The sequence below is a fragment of the Rissa tridactyla genome, chromosome 7 (assembly GCF_028500815.1).
Source record: "Rissa tridactyla isolate bRisTri1 chromosome 7, bRisTri1.patW.cur.20221130, whole genome shotgun sequence".
Lineage (NCBI taxonomy): Eukaryota > Metazoa > Chordata > Aves > Charadriiformes > Laridae > Rissa > Rissa tridactyla.
In genome coordinates, this window is record NC_071472.1 from 53,328,832 (window position 1) to 53,350,687 (window position 21,856).

The 21,856-nt window shown below is 57.1% G+C and overlaps 1 protein-coding gene across 3 annotated transcripts in view; it reads left to right on the forward strand.

Annotated features, from left to right (window-relative positions):
* The window catches only part of SMG6 (SMG6 nonsense mediated mRNA decay factor), a 119,739-nt gene that overhangs the window by 80,654 nt on the left and 17,229 nt on the right, over positions 1 to 21,856 (forward strand). For all 3 annotated transcript variants that reach the window (XM_054208535.1, XM_054208532.1, XM_054208533.1), the window contains exon 14: positions 20,236 to 20,412. In XM_054208535.1, coding sequence (XP_054064510.1) covers positions 20,236 to 20,412 — 177 coding nt within the window. The remainder of the gene's footprint in view (positions 1 to 20,235; positions 20,413 to 21,856) is intronic.

Here is a 21,856-nt window from a genome sequence, read left to right on the forward strand (position 1 = left end):
GGTGGTTTAGAGACCGAACGAACGCCAGGGGCAGCGTTTCTGAAGGTTGCCTGAGTGATCCGGATGAGATGACAGAAATGTGTAGACGTGGCTCTTAGGGACATGGTTTAGTGGTGGACTTGGCAGTGTTAGGTTTACAGTTGGACTCGATGATCTTAAGGGTCTTTTCCAACCTAAATGAGTCTATGGTTCTACGTGAGCAGCCGCTGCTCTCCGCGTTCCCTGCCCACGCCGTGCTCTGGGGGCGTGTTGGCCTCTTGTGGCACGAGTGGGATTGGTTTGCTGTCAGGAATAGGCAGGAGGACTTCAGGATCCATTCGTACTTGTTCTTCTTGATGTCCTCTGCCTTCTTGTTCCCAACAGATAGGTGAGGGTTGTTCAACGGGCAGGGTGGCACCTTTAGGTTGCTTAAAGTTTGGCCGATGCCTGTATCCTGTGGGAATTGGAGCACACCTTCCTCCCCTGGGAGGATCTGAGCATCTTTAGTGCTTAACCTGTGGAGATGGCAGAGCCCTCATCGTGGCCGCTCTTTGCTCCACAGCATCTCTGGCCATCCTCCCCTTCTCCGGGTAAAAAGCACTACTTTGGAGAATTGTTTATTTAAATGAGTTAATTTATGTTTTATGTGGTTTTTTTTTTTTTTTTTGTCTAAAATGAAACATCTTGGCATGGTGAGACGTGAGGACAGGCGAGAATTTGATGGAACTTCTGAGAGACTTAGCGTGTGTGTGTGTGTTAACGGGGTATAATTTCTGGCCTGCCATGTCTCTCCTCACACAGACTGCGGCGCATGGGCTGTTCCTTGTCGTGATGAAATCCTCGAAGCCTGGTTTAGATGGCGTGGGGACAGCCTGGTGATGAAGAGGAAGCCCGGTAGACTGTTACCCACCAGAGATGCGCTGCGTGTTCCCATCCCGTCTTGGGCCGTGCCGCTCCTTCCTGCAGGCACCTCGCTCCTCCCGTAGCTCATGGGTCTCCTGTTCCCTTGGGCAGGGTTCCCACTTTTCAGCTCTTCCCAGATTTCACCTCGGTTTCCCCCTTTTTAATAGGAATGCTTGGCCTCTTGCACTCAGGCTCGGGGAGGAGCAGCTTGTTTTCTGCGGCTGGCCGGGTGCCAGATGTCATCACTTCAGGCAGTGCCACGCTGCACATCTTCAGCAGTTTGAAATGGAGAGACAGAGGGAGACAGATAAGATCAGCAGCTTTAGGTGATGGCATTGTTTCAAATAAACCATGCATGACCCAAAGCTTCCACTTCAAATGGGGAATGAAATTGCTTCATCCTTTGACAGCTTGCTCCATGAAAGAAATTTATCTTCACTTAATTGCTTTAGATCCCAAGAGGCTGTGTACAGTAATTTCTAGGAGATAATTATATCAAATTAAAAAAATATGTGACTATCCGACTGCTGAGCGTGAACGCAGTGGCCAGAGAGCAGGAAGGAAAGAAGCACCGCATCTGACTCGCGCCCACAGGTTATCGCTGCCTCTCCCTCTCCGGGTCTGCAGGCATGGATGGATGGCACTTGGAGACCGACGGGAGAGTCTGTCTGCCAGGCACTGGGCGCCGACGCGCTGAGCAGGGTGCTTGGAGCCGGGAATCTTGCTCTGCCGGAGCTTCTTCGGGATCCTGCCTTCGTTTCTGTTCTCTGCGGCGCGGCAGGGGTTTCCATCGCCCGTGCCTTGTCACCTGGGGACGGGCAGAGCTTGGCAGTGCCTTTGTCCGGTTAGCTCTCCTGTGCGGTTGTACAGTAGAGCTGAGGAACAAGAAAGCTTGTTGATTTAAAAACATGTATATTTAGAAGCAGAGTGTAAACTTCCTGCCCAGGCTGGGATTGGATTCTTGACTGTGTTTGAGTTTCCAGTTTTTCATTTCCTTTGCCCTCATACTTAACATTGTGTATCTCCCAGAGTGTGCCCCAGACTAATCTCTCCTTAACCCTCCCTCGCCCCACATTTTTCTCTCATTATTTGCACATCAGTTCCAGTTCTTCCAGGAAGCGGCGTATCTCCTGATTGTCACGCTGTGCCATGGCGGAGCCTGGGCTCCTGCAGGTCTCCTCTGTCCCTCTGGAGGTCACCTCAGATCCCAGCCAGCGGCAGACCCGAGCTGAGGACTGCAGCAGGGACAGAGCTGCTGGCAGTTGCCATCCCTTGGAAGAAGATGGACTCTTTTGGCAGGGGTCGAAGTCCTGAAGGGACGTCCCTCTTTGTAGCTCGTGGGAAACAATCACTGACCAGTTCCAGGAGGGTTACATTGCTCCATCATCTAAATCTTCTTCTCTCTCTCCTTTAAATCAGGCTGCGTGCCCTCCTTGACTGCTTCGTGTGACGGCTCCTGCCCTGCCATTGCCTTTACAGGCCATCTCCTGGGGACAAAGATAATTTTGTTCCCCCCCCTACCCCCGCCCCAGGGCTGTGACGATTTTTGTGTGTGATCCTCCTTGGGCTTTGAAATGGTTGTCAACAATCCTGGGCCAGATCTGAGCTCCTCCCCACCCCTGTGATGTGCAGGCTGGTTTTTGAAGTGCGACGCTGCTTCAGCTGTTCCCAGGAAGTCTGGAGGGGAACTGTGTTTGTGCTAACCAGGTAAAGTCCCTCTGCGTTTCTGGAGGGGATCTACTCAATGGGCTCTTTGATGTCATCTCAGTTTTTGGACTTACATCAAGTAAGTCTGAAAAAGAAAAGAAATGTTTTGGCTTAGCATAGAACGTTTGCACCTGAGCAAGATGACCTGTGGCTGTCCTGGTGTCTAAGGAAGAAATCCACGGCCACCGGTAGAGCTGTGACCTGGAACAGGGAGTTGGAGGTTTCTGGTCCCAAAAGCTGCCCGCCCAGACAAACTAGCTGCCAGGGTTGTCTCAAGTGGTGAGGTGGGAGAGTTGTCACGTGTGAAATGTCTCCTCAAGGCAGTCCTCAAACGTAGCACTGTCACCACGTGCTGTTCAGGATGCTGCTGGTGGTTAATCTCCTACCACCTCGAGTGCGGACAAAAAAACCCAGCTCTCAGATGTTCCCTGGTGTATTGTGTACTTCGGTTCACCTGTGCCGAGCTGAACAGCATCTCCCATCTCCCTGTGCCTCTAGAGCCTGAGAAATCTTACACGGTTGGGATGACTGTCCCCAGATGTCCCCGTATTTCATGCGTTGTCTCCAGTTCAGACCTGATGATGCTGCCACAGGGCTTGCATTGAATCATCTGCTGGCCTGGCTGCCCAAGCCCAGCGCTCTCCAACAGGTCACGCATCCTGATCTTCAACTATAGCTTGTTGTTGTCTTCTTTTCTTTTTTTTTTTTGTATGAGATGTCCGGACAAAGCTTGGCACATCGCAGTGGTTAGCGGTGTCCACCGTTGTCCTCGGTGACCTCTGCAGCACAGATAGCCTTTGCCTTTTTGTGTCCTTCTGGGAATGATCCTGGGCTGGGCTGAGGTTTTGGTCCCTTAATCCCAGGCTCGGGGAGGGGAGGGGAGGTTTATGGCAGCTTGGAGCAGGGAGACTCCTTTCCTCCAGCCCGGTGTGGTTGTTGTGTGGGGACATGAGTGCGTAGCTCCGTGACTGCCCTGATGTGCCAGTCCGGTAATAGTTAGCAACTAATTAACTGGAAAGGGATGTTCTGCTGAGGACAGTGAGAAGTGGGATGTGGTCGGAGGCGAGGGACCAGCCGGGCATGGCACTGTGCCATTCATCCCCTGGGGATTCACCAAGCCCGGGCCGTTCATCCCCTGGGGTTGAGACACGGCACCTTCTGCCACTGTGGGCTTTTTCGTGTTTTCCCATAAAAGTTATCTCAGCAGGAGTCACTCTGTCGGCGTCTTCTCGTCCTTTTCTTTTTCCTTTCTCTGCTTTCTTGATGTACTTCACTTGCTCCTTTTTGTTGCCGTTAGTGAAGAGCATATTGCCTAAAACCATTTGAAACACATTTTCTGCTCTTAATAGTTTCAGAGACCGGCTGCCCTGCCAGCCAAAGCTGGGAGCCTTGGGGGACAGGCGAGGGGGCTGCAAGGGGGTGGGCACGCTGTCGCAGAGCTGGCAGAAGAGCGTTGAAGAAACGGAGAGCACGAGGAGCTCTCATCTGGCTCGAAGCTGCTGCTCACAGCGCAGTCGGCATTTTGTTTCAGAGGCCACAAGTGAATGAGTTAATGATGATCCCAGATGGCTTCAGAGTTTGCCTCTTGCCACCCCTTCCTGTTCCCCCGGGATCTCAGATGGTGGCGGGAGATGAAGTAAAATTCTAGAGTTTATTGTAAAGTTCATCTCTCTCCCTAAATCATGCTGGAACTTGTGTGTGCTGTGTTGGCAGCTTCAAGGGGATGCTACCTGGTAATTAATTAGTTGTCAAGAGACAGCCCAGAGGTTCCAAGTCTTTATATTCTTGCTAATAGAAATTGCTCTGATTACATTTTCCCCCCTTGGCTGGAGGGCTGAAGAGCGCGGAGCAGGAGCTATGGTCCACGGGCAGCTGGAGCGCGCCTGCCTGTCCTTTGTCGGGACTCCTCTGAGCGTGCTACCACACGCTTCCCCGAGCACGAACCCCGAGGGAGCCCAGGCCCGAGCCCTCTCTTTGCCAGCCAGATCTGCTCGTTTTTTTCACCCCGCTCTTCCCCTGCCTTTGCAGGTGAGAGCTGCCACGGCTTCCCTTCATCTCCTCCTCATCCTCCTTCCCATTGAACCTTCCCCCGCAGCCCCCTCCCCAGCCCGGACCGAGATGCTTCGCATGTTTTCTTCCCAGAGCCCTTTTTCTGGGCTAAGCTTAGAGAAATATTCAGTGTCTGCGGAGATTCCTAGTGTTTCTCTCCACCTCACTTCTCTTCCTCCTTATCTCTGGGCTGCTGCCGTCAGTCGTGAGCAGATTTAGGTTTCTTCTTGCAGAGAGAGGAGCGTGGCCAGGAGCTACGCGAGAGGTGCCTGGATTTTGGGGTCCTGTCTCAGCCAAGCAGGGCACAATACACACAACGCTGCTCTGGAGCTGGGTTATCCAGTGGTTTGTTAAAGGACCCTTGAGGGTTTTGTGCACTATTATATGTTTTTCTCATCTTTTTGCAGAGATTCTCTGCTAACAACTGACAGTTCCCCCTCTGCCCTTCTCTGGCCAGTGTCTGCGTGTCCCCCAGCAGCCTGGTTGTGCCTGACATCTTGCGCTGCTTTGTGCCAGTTCAAAGTTAGCGTCTTTGGAGCTGAACCCCATCATCCATCCAAACTCTCCGCCTTGTTGTGCTTCTCTGGTCAGCGCCACCACCCGGGGGGGGGGAAGCCATGTATGACATCCCAGCTGTCTGGGAGATGGGGCCTACAGGGAAGGTGGGGAGGGACTCTTTATGAGGGAGTGGAGCAATAGGATGAGGGGTAACGGTTTTAAACCGAAAGAGGGGAGATTTAGATGAGATATTAGGGAGAGATTCTTTGCTGTGAGGGTGCTGAGCCCCTGGCCCAGGTTGCCCAGAGAAGCTGTGGCTGCCCCATCCCTGGAGGGGTTCAAGGCCAGGTTGGACGGGGCTTGGAGCAACCTGGGCTGGTGGGAGGTGTCCCTGCCCAGGGCAGGGGGTGGCACTGGGTGGTCTTCAAGGTCCCTTCCAACCCAAACCATTCTGTGATTGTATGTCACTCTCCTCCTCCCTCTGGAGCAGGACACAGGTCGTTTTCTGTTGCGTCCCTCAGCAATGTACTGAAAATCAAACCTTCCCGTGGCTCCAGGAAGCACTTGTCAGGGAAGGAGCTACTGGACTTGCTGAGTGGCACTCTGGATACCGGCAGGAGGTGACGGTGGCTGGCCAGCCATAGGGACCCAGGTACACTGGCGTGAGCGGACCTCTCCACTGATGCAAAGTGGTCCATCTCAGCCCAGCATGGAGCTTGCTTTGTTTCCTTCTGTCTGGGAGAGACTCCAGCTTTCTGCTCCTCCTGAGCACCCTTGGACGGGCAGACGCAGCAGGGCTGGGAGCTGGGGCTGCTCCGGGGCCAGGCAGGGCGCAGCGGGCAGCCAGGGGACGCTGCTGGCTTTGCCGGGGGAGAACCAGCCCAACTTTTCCCCTGGCAAACATGCGCTTGGGAGAAGAGCCCAGCCCATGGGCAGGGATGCTGCAGCTCTTTGAAGCCCATCTCTGCTACCTTAGGGAGCAGCTCTGCCCCTGGCTGATCCCAGGAAGCATCCCGTCCGGCGTCCCTCTGGATGCTGTAAATAAGCCGTTGCTGCTCTGCCGGATGCTCTCACGCCTGCTGGTGCCGTGCCTTCCCTTCCCACCCCCGGGGAGCCGGGCTCCCGACCCACCTGACGTGGCTGCCTCTGCAGACATATGGTCCCTTCTCTTTGTGTTTAGTTAAGTGTGGGAGGACTCGATGCTATAACTCCTGTAGCTTTTAAGCTATTGTTGTTGCTGATACAGCCCTGCGAGCAGACGTGGCAATTTTACAAGCGTGGCCCCATCCCTAGCAAAGGCAATTAGGATGCTATTCTGTTGTAGCTGGCGGGGGAGAGATCTCTAGCATCTGGAAGGAGCGGTCTGGAAAGGGCATCATCTAATGCAGAAGATGAAGACAAAGGCGTTTCGGAGGCAGGATGTGGGGAAAAAGGGGGCACGGCGAGCTCAGAGGGCAGAGTTGCAGCGGGAGCGGGGCTATGGGAGCCCAGCAGCTCAGGGTGCAGGGCAGGAGCGAGCAGGAGGAGCAGGGATGCGCTGCTCTGGGCAGGGTACGGGGAGATGTATCGGCTGGGGTGAAGGTGAAGAGCGGGGTGCGCCGTGCTTGGGCAGGAGATGGTTGTTGTGGGTGAGGAGGATGAAAAGTCAGGCTGCGGAGCGGGGAAAAAACCCCAAGGTGTGATAACCACTGGAGCGCGATCCTGCAGAGGAGCGAGCAAAGGAGCTGGGGGCGACAGTTGGGACAGGAGTGGCACAGGGCTGTCAAGTGATCTTGAAGCTGCGGAGGAGGAGCGGAAGAGCTCGAGGGAGCCGGAGAGGGTGGCGAGGGCCACCACTGCCATGCGGTTTGGTGCGATTCACCCAGGGCGAGTCATGAGGCTGTTTCCAGTCACAGGGCTGGAGCTGCGTTTCGTGCTGCTGGCTCCTTCCTCCCTTGGCTTTTCCAGCATCTGATGTGACTGTTTGTTTGCTCGCAATGATTTCAGTTGTTTTCTATTTTAGCTTCTGACCCCGCGTGCCTGGGCTGGGGCAGGCAGGCACCGTTTGAAAGCCGCCACTTGGCGGCAACAACTGTTCGAGCCGCGGAGCAGCACCCATCTAACCCCTCTTTTCACACACTCGGGAGCTTCCCAAACATTAACCTTTGGATTAAAATTTTCCATGCTTGGTCTCTCCCCAGATGTGATGTCTGAGCTTTGGTTTGGGTTCATGTTTTTCATGTTTGCTGGATTTGTGTTATGGGAGAATGAAAGAAATACTTTTCCCATTTAAAAAAAAATAATAATTATAGTCTCCATGTATTTATTTATTTATTTATTTATTTATTCGGGGATTCACCAAAAATGGTTGAAGTTTGAAGCTGAACATAATGAAGTTGGCTGCAGCAAGCTCGTGTCGCAGGCTCTCGGGGAATGTGCCGCAGCTCCAGGTGCGCGGCGCAGCGGGTATCACCGGCGCAGCCCGCTCCGGGTACCTGCAGGCTCTGCCGGCAGAGCCAGGAGAGCCTTGGTGTGAGTCAGGCTGAGTAACTCCACATTTGGAGGAGGGCGGCTGGTTTTTTTTCGTTTTTTAGCAAAAAAAAAAAAAAAAAAAGAAAAGAAAAAAAAGTTGTTTTTCAGGCTCCACATGCAGGATCGCCACGACGCGCCGGGGACGCGCGGGCTCCGGGCTGCGGTGAGTCAGGCGCAGGGCTTGCCGCGCTGTTTTCGCTCCTCTGCTCCACGTTGCGGGTCATGGCATTGCCGGGAGATGACGATGACGCGCCGTAGACCCGGCGGTACGGTCCCCCCGGGGTGGAGAGCCTTGTGGCACGGATCCTGCCTCCAGGTCCCCGTGCAGCGCAGCTGTCCTGTGGCTCCCCTCGTTTCTTTTGTGTTTTCTTTTGGGAGGAGTTCTGCCTCGATTCGTGTGGCATCGGTCGGTGGCTGCGCCTTGTGCCGAAGCCAAACGCTCAGGTCCCACTCTTGACACCTCCTTGTCAACTTCAGGGCCACCTTGGACGCGTTCCAACCCTCTTGCGTTTCCCTACATTGATTTTTTTTTTCTTTTTTCTTCTTTCTTTTTTTTTTTTTTTTTTTTTTTTTTTTTGCTGGCTGCGGCACCCCTTCTCTCTGCTCCAAGTCTGCGCGCTGCTCATCGGGTGGGGACCTGCGCTGCTCACACCAGCGCTTGTAATGTCTGGCCGGCAGCTCTGCCAGAGGCCAAAATTGGCTCTCGGTGCGCGGCTGGATCGCGAGGACAGTGTTAGATGGAGGGTGGAGTGAGCGAATACCCCTCTCTTCCTACTGTGCTTTCAGGAAATGTCTCTAATGCAGCTGTAAGTGTGAATGAAGTCAAAAGGATGGATCGGTGCCCCCGCTCCAGCCCACCCCACTTGTCGGGGCCCATCCAGAGTCCCCACCCTATTGTTCTGGTTCAGCTCCTCCGTTTCGGGGCAGGGGCCCTGCTCTGCGCTCAGCATCCCGCTCCCGGGAGGAGGAGCTCTGCAGAAAACAAAGACACAGCGAATAGTTTTCCTCTCCCTGACGGGTCGCCGTTCCAATTCCTCCTTCCCTTCCCTTCTCTTCCCTTCCCTAGGTGTGTTTGCAGCTCTAGGCCCGGCTGGAAGCGAGAGGCTGCAAGACTCGGGCCATTAATCATCTGCCAAAAGAGCTGAGTATTGGGTATAAGTAGCAGAGCTGTGCTCGCTGCTGCCGTGGAGGCAGAGCAGGATCCGCGCGGGCTGGAGCTCACATCCAGTGCATAAAGTCACCTCTCTGGTAAGGGAGCGTGTCTCGCTCGGAGCAGCCCCTCCTCGAAGAGGACATGGGCTCTCAGGCACAAGAACGTCATCGGGAGTCCCCTAAGTGGCAGCATTTCGCTGTAAAGCAAAATAACAGCGTTTGTCCCTCCCTGAAGTGGCTGCTGGAAGTGGTGTGAGCCGCTTCCCGCCCTGCCCCGAGCTGCCGGGAGCGCGCTGCCAGTGTGGTTCCTGCGGTGGGTGGAAATGCCAGTGTTGCTAATACCTCTGAGGCTGTGGTGTCGTAGCCGACAGAGCTGTGGTGGCATTTTTCTGGTGTTATTACATTGCCTTCTGTATCCCCACCCTCTGTTTTCAAGGGAATTTAGCGGCGGCCCCGACGGAGGAGCCGACAGTTGGAATAACTCCTCCCTGCACGCAGCAGTCCCGGCCCCGCTAAGCTGCCCTTTCACGTGGGCTTTGCCTGCCTGTTAGTTCAAAGCAAAGCTGTTTCTCTTTCAACTTCCAAAGTTGAGGGGAGCCAGAGTGCCCCCGAGCTCCCCAGCAGCGGCCGGGGCGGCGTGCGGAGCGGCAGCGGGGCAGCTTGGCGCTGACGTTGCTCAGTCTGGCTTCTGGTTTGCGGAGCGGAGGTTTCTCATCGCACTGCTCTGACTCAGGTAGCTCTTTCCTCTGATGTGGGCAGCCCTCGCTGCAGCTTTTGCCCCCCCGTCCCCCCGCCCCCACCTCCACCTCGCCCCGGGGCACGCAATTGCTCTGTGGTTCCCAAGGGATGGTGAGACCTGCAGGAGAGTTCCCTGAGTGCCGTCGCGACCAGCCGCTGGCTTGGGTCCCTGGGGTGGTAAAAGCAGTATCTACCGCACCGCTACGTGTTACAAAGTTCCCCTAAAATCGGCGGGGCAAGGGTCCAATTCGTGTCCTAGACTAAAAAACCTGAAGGAAATGAAACACACACAACCCGACTCGAGCCGGCGCGCGGGCGTTAACTCAGGTTTCGGGCTGCCGCTGCCCGTAAGTCACCCACCTGGCTGGGTGTCAGCACAGGGACCCTCGGCTCTCTGCTCCCCATCCAGCTCCCTGCAATGGCAACGCCGAATTCCCTGCCCGTGGGGTGCTTAGGAGGGACCTTTTTCGGTGTTTATTTGATTGCCTTTTCCTGGCTGAACGGCCTTCCCTGAATTCGGTACCGTTCTGCCACCGAGACAAACCACCCTAACCACTTTCCCTAGAGCGGGATCCCAGTTCAGCAGCTCTGGATTGTCACCCTCTGAGAATTGCTTGTGTTTGAGGAAGCGAAAACACCCGTGGGGAGGTTGTGAGCAGCGGCCAGGTGGGAGCCGTGCTGCTCGAGGGCAGTTTTAGCGGTTCTCATTAAAACAGTCTGCCGGAGACTCAGAAATCCCGAGTTTCCTAAAAGAAGAGGAGAAAATTCCGCAGACTTTCATCCTAGTTCAAATATCCACCAGGGCAAGGAGCTGGGGGAGTTAAGAGTGGGATCTCAGATGACATTCTCCGAAAAGCAAGCTTAATAGGGTGCAAGGACGAAACGCTCAGCCCAGCGGCGGCTGTGCCCTCTACGAGGGCTTGGCCACCATCTGCCCCTCTCCCTTGCCCGCGCCGAGTAACGAAGGGCAGAGAGGGGGAATCGCGGGGTCTGCCCGAGGAGCCCCCTCGGCTTTTGAAGCCTCTGGCACCTCGGCGAGATATTTAAATGACAGACAGACATATAGGGATCTGTAAATACTCATTTGGTGCCAACTAAACCGCAAAGAAGATACAGCATTTGTGGTCCAAGGAAGTTTAAATATTTGTGGTCAAACTTAAAATTCGACATAAAACTCTCATCTGCGATGGAAGGCGTCCAGGAACTGCATGGAGAACGTATAAGCTGTGTAAACTCACAGAAATGGCTTCCCGACCGGCTCTGCCAGGACCAGGCAGAGTATTCCAGCTCTTACCTCTCCTTTCCATCACGCTGCCGAGGTCAGAATTCAGGTTTGTGGGGGACGCAGCGGCCCGTTAACACCGCCGGGGGTGGAAGTCCACCATGCCACGGGTGTTACCAGCTGACGCGGTGGTTTCCTCGCTGCCTGTAGCAGAGGTCACGCTGGAAGGGTGGCTGGTGGACGGCGCGGGCAGGGCAGGTGGATGCTGGAAGGGTGAGCTCTGGTTTGAACCATTTTTTGCTATTTTTGCACGGGAGATCCTTATCCCCACTCGCCCGTTCCTGTGTTGTGACTCTTTTCCTTCCACCACCCAACTTCCCACCCTCTCAGCCCTCTGCTACCGAAGACGCTGGTGTCTTGTCCCGTGGGACAGGAATCATCGAGTTGCTCTGTGGGTCAGATCACGGGGCGGTTGTCTCCATGGGGAAGTCCTTGCGAAAGAGCTCGTGGAGTCGGTGAGGGCAAAACGCCTGCTCTGCCCAGCTTGGGTGCACGATGCCTTCAACTGCTGGGAGAGCACCAGGGTGAAGGGTGGGTGTAGGGTCCAGAGGGGCTGAGTTGAATCATAGAATCATAGAATCATAGGGTTGGAAGGGCCCTCTGGAGATCACCCAGTCCAACCCCCTGCCAGAGCAGGGTCACCCAGAGCAGGTGGCACAGGAACGCGTCCAGGCGGGTTTGGGATGTCTCCAGAGACGGAGACTCCCCCACCTCTCTGGGCAGCCTGTGCCAGGGCTCTGCCACCCTCAGGGTAAAGAAGTTCCTCCTCATGTTGAGATGGAACTTCCCATGGTCAAGTTTGTGCCCGTTACCCCTTGTCCTGTCCCCGGGCACCACTGAAAAGAGCCTGGCCCCATCCTCCTGACACCCACCCTTCCAGTATTTATAAGCGTTGATAAGATCCCCCCTCAGTCGTCTTTTTTCCAGACTCAAGAGACCCAAATCCCTCAGCCTTTCTCCATCAGAGAGGTGTTCCAGTCCCCTCAGCACCTCGGTAGCCCTTTGCTGTCCCCTCTCCAGCAGTTCCCTGGCCTTCTTCAACGGGGGAGTCCAGAACTGGACACGGCACTCCAGATGCGGCCTCACCAGGGCAGAGCAGAGGGGCAGGATGACCTCCATTCACCTGCTGGCCACACTCTTCTTGATGCACACTCTTCTTGATGCACTCTTCTTGAACCTCCCCGTAGCATCGGTGTGCTGGGGACGGACACCCTCGGCAGGAATTGTGCGTCTTTAGGGATTCCTAAATTCCTGGCGAGGCCAGCTTCCTCCTGCCACCGCTCGGGAGGCACTTTCTGAAATGGGGAGGTTGCCGGATAACAGCAGCGTTTTCCCCACGGCGTGGGCAGCCTGTGCTTGGCTCCTGCCTTTTTTTATTTTCCACGTACCCTGCAAAAAAAGGGCTCTGCCTGTTGCAAGAGCACACTGAGATTCGCAGTCGAGATGTTGGATTGAACGTTCATCGGCCGCATTTCCCAAATTCCAGGAGAGACAGATCCCAACCCTGGCACGGGAACAGCTTCTCCGGTCACCAGCACGGCGCAGCCCCACGAGCAGATGTTCCCGAAAAATGCCAGGGATGGAGAGGTGCGGGGATGGACAGGCCTCGTCCCCAACACCGGCATCCCCGGAGCGGTGGCCTCAGAGGAAGGGCAGCGTGTGTCTGCCGGGAGCGGAGCGGTCCCCTTTCCCTTACTAAGCAATCCTCCCTTCCTCCACCAAAGAGCCTGCTAACCACTTTCTTATCTTCCTTAACTCTGCAAAACAATCTCTGGCAAGGCAGGCATCCTCCGAAATGGCAGAGGAAATAAATTCCCCCAGTCCCTGAAAAGGAAAAGACCGGAGGCTCCTGCAGCAGGGAGAAGAGCCCGTGCCCTGCGAAAGCTGACGGTGGTGCCATGTTGGCTTCGCTGAGGATACGGATCTTGCCTTCCTCCTTCCCCAGCCTGGGACCGCGGGTTTGGGGCAGGCTTTCAGGGACGTGTCTTCCCTAGTTAGTGTTCCTGTAGGATCTGCAAGGGAGGAGCAGAGCGGGCTCCCTCAGGCTTGTCTTGGCTTTACTCTGTGGCTTGAATTTTGCTCTTTTTTTCCCCCCTGGGAAATTTGGGGATGTGCTGGCAGCTGGGGTGGGAGAGTGGGCCATCGAGATGGCTATAACAGGGAGTCCCTGGCTGTGATTTGCTGTCTCTCCCAGAGTCCTCTGCCTCTTTCAAAGCCGTGATTTTTTAGCTCCTTGTTCTCCCGACAAACAAGTGGTGCTGTGCTCACGGCTTCACCTCGGAGAGCAGAAACTCTCCAGGTATTTCACAGCTGCGGGGGTGGGTTTGCCCAGTGCCCGGGGCACGTGGCCACAGGGACTGGAAGGAAATGCTTTCTCGGATGGAAATTCCTGCGGCATCTTAGCGGAGGCAACGTTTTGCAATGTGGGGAAGCCCATAGCTCTTGCTGAGCTGTTGGCAGCGTTGCCTGAGGACACAATGAGAACCAGGCAGGAGCCACGCTCACAAACCAGATGAAACATCTCCATCACTCTCTGGAGACCTCCTGAACCCCATTGTCTTCTCTGGGACTTCTCACCCAGACTAAAGTCAGGCTTTTCACTCATTTTACTGCTGACCAGTAGGAATGGGCTGGTGGGGGTAAAATTAAATAAGCCGCCCACCCGCCTCCTGCCTACGAGGTTGTGGATGCAGCCTGGAACCACCTACTCCCAACTGCAAATGCTGCTGCTCACTGGAGAGACGAACTGACAAAAAGGTTCTTCAGCGCTTTTAACATCAGGGCAAGTCTTGCCAAGCATCAACGAAAGCCAAAAGCTTGGTTTGGAAACCATCAGAAACTTTCCTCTCTGGGCTGTGTAGCTCCTCACGCTTCAGAGGAGCAGTTGGTCCTCAGCTGGCTGTTCCAGCCACACCTCTGGATTTGTCCTGGGCGCAGGAGCTCAAGAGGGGTCTGGAGGACGACTTTCCATCCAGACCATCTGCTTCAGGTGACTTTGGTGCTGACTCTTCCACATAAGTCACAAAAGGTTCCTGCAGCACCCTCAGATGTATCTTGGGGTGGACAAACAGCTTTCCCTGTGGTAAGCTGTCACCAAGGAAGAGAAGAGCTGAGAGGAGTTGACTGCGTTGAGGGTCTGGAGGAGCTGTGAGATGTTTTGTAGGCCAGTGCCAGGCTGTGCACAAGAGGGTTTGAGGGACGTAGGCTGGGACCTGTGGCAGCGTGGGGTTGCCATACGGAGTTTTAAGTCTCTTCTGGCCTAGACCAGTAAAAATTCAGTCTGTATTCCTGCCCCACAGCCACTAGGTGCCAGTCAGGGAGAGAGAACTGGCCCCTGGCAGACACAGCTCTGGGGAGGGCTGCTCCCTCGGTGTGCTGGTGCGGGGATCCCCTCCTCTGGGGAGGGCTTGCTGAGAGCAGGCTCCAAGCCCCAGCATTGCTCACAGCTTCCCCCGCGTCGCTGGGTGCCACCCTCACGTCCTACAGCTGCCAGCGGTGACAGGTACCACTGCTTTGAGTGCGGTTTGAGGACCTTCATGGTAGGAATCCGTGCAGGCCACTCGAGGCTTCTTCTCATGTCTGACACCAAAAATAGGATGACTCAGCTCGGATCTATCGCTTCCCACCTTTATAGCACCCGTGCGTCTTCTCTGCGTTACTGCGTGGGACGCGCAAGGCTGGGCTGAGCCCGGCAAACCCTAGTGATGGTGGGCAGTTGGCCCCCTATCCATGCTCCTTTCCAGTTCTAAAGGCCAGCTGTGGCTGAGCTACGTGGCCGGGGCTGGAAAGACGGAGGCGTTGGCCACGCCAAGAGCACATCTGCTCCGATGACTCGCCTGAGACCGTGTGCCCCAGTGCAGAGGCTGGAGCCGTGCCTCTGCAAGGCTCAGGGTGTTGGGAGGGAGCGTTGGCTAAGACGTGGCCTACGCTTTCGCTTTAGGGAGCCTCTGCTTTGCTGAGAAAGTGGTTCTCCAGCAGTAGCAGTGGGGAAGAGCGACCAGGGTGGTTCTTGTGAGCTCCTCTGTCTTCCCTGGGCATTTTCTGCACCTCTCCGCTGTGATGGAGCATCCGATACGGATGCGGTGGATCCTTTCCCACATGTGCTCTCTGCTTTGTGCCAGGCCCTGCCGGCACCGGCACCGGCTCCTGCAGAGCCAGAGCAGCAGCGAGGTGTGTCGGAGCCAGTGGTGTCGTGGTTTGGACCCCGTTGCAGCCACAGCGGCTCTCTCGGGTCACGCACAAGAGGCGCAGGCGTGTGGGAGCCGCGTCCACCGAGCCTGCTTGTGGGATCAGTCGAAATCAGAAGTTTCTCTGAGAGAAGCTGTGGCTGAAGTCAGCCCTCAGCTGCAGAAACCGGGGCTGCGATCCAGCTGCGAGCGCTGCTGCCCAGCCGTGACGGACGCTTTGGTCCTCCGTACCCAGGTGGCCAAACACTCTATTTGGGGCTGTGGCAAGAGCGAGGGGCTCCTGGGGCCGCATCCTGGCCTGGGAACAAGCCCGGAGAAGTTGGGTTGTGATGGTAAGTCCGGGGTTAAACCCAGCCCAGCTTTTCTGTGAGCCTGTGAGATGAAAACCCAGAAGGGATGAGACCAAAGCGGGTGCTTTCCTCGGAGCTCCTCCTCCGAGCTGGCTCCCCGGGGACGGGAGGAGGCGGCACAGGGCACCGGGAGGCGTTTAGCCATGGCCTGCCTGCATGTTTGAGCAGGGTCAGCGCAAATGTTTCAGCTGGGCCGTGTAGACGCTGCGTGGTTTAGATTGTTTGGGGCTTGCTTGGTTTTTCGGCATCGTTCGGCTACTTCAGCTAAGCCATGTTTAAACCGAATGTGGCAAAAACAGCGTTATTCCCCACGCTGGATCGTGCTGGAGCTTGGCTCTGAGTCTCAGTCCTATCCCGTTCCCATCTCCGAATCTGGGATGGGATCTCTCCGTGCTATGACTCAAACTTCTCATGTCCTTTTCCCCTTCAGAATCCAGCTGTCAGGATGTGTCTCCCCCTCGCACACAGGAATGCGGAGCCGGCGATGGCAGCCCCGTCCTCCAAGCAAACTCTTCTCCAAAGCCGCTGCCTCCCGTTTGCTTGCGGAGTCTAAGGTTTTGCTGAGAGAGAAGTTGCCGGAGGGGGCTGCGTGGGGCAGCCCTCTCCGGACCAGTTCCCCCCCTCCCCGGGATGTGGCAGGTCCCCGCGGCCGAGCGGGGCTCCCCTGGCCAGCTGGCTTGGCTGCCGGAGGCTTTTTGGACTAGCTGAAGGAGTCTGCATTCCTGCCTCCCAGTTATTTGCTCTTTAGGACGCTGCGTAAAATTAACAAGTTGTAAAAGTTGATTGAAGGCGGCGGTGGGTGTGACAGCCGTTCGCTTAGCTGCGGGAGAGCCGTGTGCGGAGCAGCGGGGCTGGCCTGGGGGGCAGAGGGGCTGCCCCCCGCCGGCTCCAGGCGCGACTCTGACCCAAAGCGAGAGCGTGGCTGGTTTCTGGTGGTGTCACCCCGCCAGCACCAGGTGCACGTGTCCCCTCCGGGCACAGCGCTCGCAGATCTCGGAGCGAGTCCCTTCCATCGCCTTAAATCTCCCGGAGGACACGTGCTGGCATCAGGGCTACATGTCCTTGGGGCCAGGTGCCAGCCACCTTGGGTGGGAATCTTCTGCCCTCCTCGTGGTAGAGAGCAGCACACGGCCCTCGGGGAAGCCCTTCCCTTCAGCCTGTTTTATCTGAAAAATACAGCCAAGGCCATAGAGGGGATCAGCTTCGTTAGATCTGGGGACCCCTCGTTACCCCTCGTTAGACCTGGGGAGCCTGCTCGCCGCTGGCAGGAGGTGACACACGCAGGACGCCGGTGGCACTGGCGCTGCAAAGTGGCTTTGAAAATACAACAGCTGGTACGGTTAATGCGCAGCCCGGTGGGTCTCTACAGGCGGTTAGTGCGTGTTAATGTGTGTCCTGCTGGGTCTTACTCAATGATTAGTATGATAATGTATGACCCGTGAATTATCAGTCGAAGCGCTAATGAGCCTCGTCAGCGTGCCCGCCGGTGGGTGGCTGGTGCTGGGAGCTGGTGGTTAGCCTGTCTTGATGTCACAGGAGATTAGAAACCTGTCATCTCTGGGCCTGATGAAATCAGGCTGGCGATCGGGGCTGCTGCAGCCGAAGCCACCTCTGCCCCACGCCTGGTCCCCAGCCACGTGTCCCCGAGAGGCACCGCGGTGGCGAGGGGCTCGGCGATGCCTCGGTCGCTCGCGCCTCTGGGGAACTGAGCCCAGGTCATGGACGGGGGCACCAGACCACTTCAGCAATTCTCAGTTTCAGTTTTCCTTTGAGAGCGGCTGCGTGCGTGTCAGGCCTATTTTAATACCCAGTGATGACTTGAAGCCAGGCTTTCGGTTCCTGCTGTCTCACTGCACGCTCGGCGGGGGGAGGGCGCGCGGGGTGGCTGTATTCCCCGACGGGGCCGGGGTGTTTGCTGCCGCATCGCCAAATACATCGACAACGCTGTCATTTTGTACTTGACCAGTTCCTTCGGGAAGGGTGGGCACGGCTCCCAGTGCCCTCACCGTGCTCCGGTCCAGCGGCGAGGAACCGCCACGTGAGCCGGCGAGCATCTTCATGGCCGTCCCCACCGCCCCGGGTATCCCGGCGCTGCTGCGGGCACTCGCGTTTCCACTCCGAAACAGGAAGTTTCTGACAAAAGCGGGTTGCTCTGCGGCACGCAAGGTTCGAGAGAGACCTGGGTGCCAGTCACAGGTCACTTCTTTCCCAGCTGGGCTGCCCCGCGGCGGGGCCAGCCTGGCTGCCGGCAGCCTGGGGCTCTGCCGCGTCCTCCTCGAGCCGGGCTGCACGTGACGGGGATGCGCAGAGCATTTGCTCCTTCCCTGTTTTTCATTCATGTGGGCTGGAAAAATGTGTTCATGAGACGAGTTGCTGTGGCATTATGTCATGGGCCTTCAGTTGGGCTCTTTTCTCCCCGGCAGATGAGATGAATTTAAGCTTCGGGCTGTGCTGGCTTGGCAGGAAATCTGGTGTTTCCTACTTTCTGCAGGGGAGGAAGGAGTGAACCCACCTGCCCTTGTCCCCAGCCCCGGCCATGGGTGAAAGGACACTCTTCTGCAATACGCCTGATCATTCCCAATCCAGGAGGCTCTGACAGTGAGATTGAAGCCTTTGCTGTGCAGAGATGGCTGCACTGCAGCTGTGTCAGCGCCCAGCCCTTCATGCATATACAAAAAGAAAACCTCATGGGTCGTAAACTAGATGCGATGGCTTTTATTTCGAGAGGTGGCTTGAGAAATCCCTCGGGAATGGTGTCAGGATGGGGTGCCCGTCTCTTCCCCACCTAGCCAGGCAGTTCCTGCGTCCCCTTCGCCGCATCCTGGCATCCCATGGCACGTGGCTGCTGGCGGCGGGGCTCGACCCCCAGAGCTGCCACGGGCACATGGTGCTTCCCTCGCCCGGCAGCCTGGGCACAAGGGAACTGCAGATACCGGGACTGGAAAATCCCCGGGCTGAAGTCACCCCGTGTGAGTCAGGCCGGGTCTCCGCGACGTTTGCCCGTTGAGCTGGGGATGAAGCAGGCGGTGAGGTTTCCACCACTTCCCCCAAGGCCATGGGCAGCCGGAGCGCTCAGGAGGGATGTTTCCCATGACAGCCATTCCCGCTTTGCTCTTGTTCTCTTTCCTTCTGACTTTTCCCTGCGCAGAATCGTTCCTAAAGGAGAGCCAGGAGGATGGAAATGTTCCTGCAGTGACACTTGCCGGGATTGCTCCTGGCTGGATGTCCCGAGCAGCAAAGGGCTGTCCCAGGAAAGAGGGTCCCCAGCAGCCTGACCTGCTCCTGGGGCTGCTGAGTCTGCGTCACCTTGTCCTTTGCTCACCTCTGTCCCGCAGGACATGTTTTTTAGGGGCAGAATCGGTGGTTACGGGTCCCTTGCTCCCTGAAATATCATTCTTGAGATCACCCTGCTCACACCATCTCTCCGCAGCAGCGACTGCCTTCCGAGGGGAGGAAGGGGCATCTCCTCCCCCTCCGCCTCTCACTGCAGGTACAGGGGGACGTGGGGTCCCAGGGGGGGCAGCTCCAAAAGGAGGTGGCCCTGGCTACCGGTGCATGAGGGTGCCTTGCTCAGGCAGTAGCCGGGGTGGGAGGTTGGAGGTCAGAGGAGGGTCAGGTTTTTGACACGCACTACAGCGACACGGTGGTTAAAATTAGCCCGCAGAGAGGAAACTGGCAACGTTGTGGAAGAGCAGAAGTTTCCTCTCACGGCAGCAGCCTGGTGCAGCAGCGGCGGCTGCCAGCCCTCCGCTCCCCCCCGTCCGGGCCACGCTCTGCCGCCGGCACGGCACGGTGAGGAGCCGGTCTGCGCAGAGCCGGGACGTCGCGGCGTTGGTATGGCACGGTGTGAGCGTGCAGGGACAGAGCAGGGACCGTCCCTGGCAGCGAGGCGCCTGGTTGAGTCACCGGCGTGGGGTCTGGCCCCGTCCCCGGCTGCAGGATGCCGGACCGGGAAGCGCAACAGGAACCTTTGTGGGATGGGGGGTCTCCGAGGCTGCTTTGCTCTGTACGAGCAGAGCAAAACCAGAGTGGTTTGGGAGGGCAGGAGGAACTCGAGCATCAACGTGGTCTTTGGCTCTGTAACGCTGACTTTCTCCCTGTAAATCTGCTGCTCCCGGGGGTGACGCCGGTCAGCGGGAAGCACCAGGGGAGAGCGTTGCAGGTGCGAGGGGACGAGGTCTGAGCTGACGCCGGTCATGATGGAGGCGCCGGCAAAGGCTGTGCCACGCGAGACACGGCCACAGAGGCACCGGGCTCTGGAAACTCCATTTGAGAGCCTCATAAATTGGATAATTAGCCAAGCTATTAAGTTTCCTTCTGGCCAGATCCATCCCAGCCTCCCTGACGGGGCTCCCCAGTTGGTCCATGAGATGGGCCCGTGGGATGTGGTTGGGCTGGAGACAAGGAGGGGCTCGGCTTGTCTCAAATGCCCGTTCTCGCACCTGCATCCCTTTGAGGGGGGGGAAGGAATCTGGTGATGGAGCCAAAACGAAACGGTAAGGACAGGCCACATCATTCATCTCTCACGTTTCAGCAGGACTTGCCCCCATTTGGTGGGGCAGGGCAGGGGGCTGGCTGACCCCCGGCATCCCCACGACCCAGGGGTGCGGGGAGGGGACAGACCATGCCGTGGATCGGTGCTGGGTGTGCTGACTTCTCCCGCCTCCATTCCCCTGGGGACAGCGGGCTACGAGGCACGAACAACCCCCTTCCATCCCTGTTTAGAAGAAGAGGGGCACCCCGCACATCCCCGCTGCCTGCGTCCCGCCGGGCCTTCTAACCCCCAACATTTCTCCCTGGCCGTTGCCCGTCCGCCTCCCCTTTGCACTGACTTTGTTTTCCTTTCCCTCTCCCCAACCCCCTCGTCCTCACCCCGTAGGTTATTGCAGCCGACTGCAAGAGGGTCACAGTTCTGAAGTATTTCCTGGAAGCCCTTTGTGGACAAGAAGAGCCTTTGCTGGCATTCAAGGGTGGAAAATATGTGTCAGTGGCACCCGTCCCAGACGCCATGGGAAAGGAAATGGGAAGCCAAGAGGGAAAACAACTGGAAGATCAGGTACCGTGCGGGAAGAGCGCGCTTCGGTGAAGGAAGAATCACCCCTGTGGGGCCCAGCCTCTGCCTGCCCTGCAGCTCCCGCTATTTATAGCCGGCAGAGCTGCGTGTGCGTTTTGGGGGGGCGGGGGGAGGTAAAGGAGGGGGGGGCGAATGGTGCACAGCCCTTGTCTCCCCCGAGTGTACTTCGCTCGTGCCCTTTCCTGCCAGTCCAGCCCGCCTCCCTCTATCTCGCGGCGCTGCTATGAGTTCCAGATGCTGCTTTTTCATACCCGAAGCCGGGGTGGGGGGGGGGGCGGGGGGGGGAGCTTTAATAACGTGCAGCGCCACGGCCCCGGGAGAGGAGGTGGGCGAGGGGGGTGTCAGGGTTCAGCTTCAGGATCAAGTTTATAGCTGTGGAGCTCGTTGCGGCGGAGGCCTGAGCTCCAGCCTCCAGCACACGTACAGGAAGAGCTGACATTGGCGCCCCGTCCCTCCCCTGCCTCTCACATCCTGATGTGATTAAGGAATTCAACTCTTGTTTTTCTGCCCTTGCTTGTTCCTGTAGGCCTTGCTTCACTCCAGGCTCCATGTGTGTGTTTAAGGGCCCTGCCAGCCGCTCTGCAGGTTGACTCTTTTCTTCTGTTTAATCTTGCAGTTGGAAAGGCCAGGGAAACAGGAGAGAGGGGCAGAGGCGTCGGGAGCGGGAAGCTGGGTGGCCCCAGCGCTGCCCAGGCTCGCTCCGGGTCCCCTTCCTGCGCCGGGGCCGGGCGCCGCAGAGCCAGAGAGGGAATCGCCCCACGTAGGAGACAGCACCTCGCCTCTGCCGGCGCTGGGCGGCCCATGGCACATGTCCCCGTATGCCCCAGGGAGCTGACAGCCGGAGTAGCCTGTAGCAAGAAGTTGCTCAGCACCCTCCTCATCCCAGCAGCTGGCTCTGGCTGAGCAGGGGACAGATTTTAGGTGATTTTTTTGCCCTGGATCTCAAAGCAAAACCCCAGGCAGCAAGAGATGTCTCTAAAAGGTGGGAGACCAGGACCCTTGTCTTCTTCTAGAGAACATGCAGGAGGTTTTCAAGCTGACACCACCAAAGGCTTGTGATACGGGGGGGATCTTCAGGTTCTAGCCAGTGTCACGACAGGGACGGTTCTGTTCTCTGGAGCACTCCTCTTGTTGGGTCAGTCCCTCCAATTTCTCCTATGAACAAACACAGTATGGAGGATAACTCCCTCCTGCCCCATCCCCACAGTCTCTGCTCGGCTGTGGGAACCTCTGTGTGAGCTCGTTGCGCAACCCTGGAGCTTCCTCCTTGGGCTTCCAGCTCGCCAGCGTGACCACTGCCAGGCTGGGCAAGCAGATCCCGACCCACCGCAGCAGATCTGCATCTGACACATGCTTTTCCCCGAGGTTGACCCTCTGGCAGCATCACCCCATCCCCTGTGGTCCAAGGCTGTCCTGGCAGAGGGAA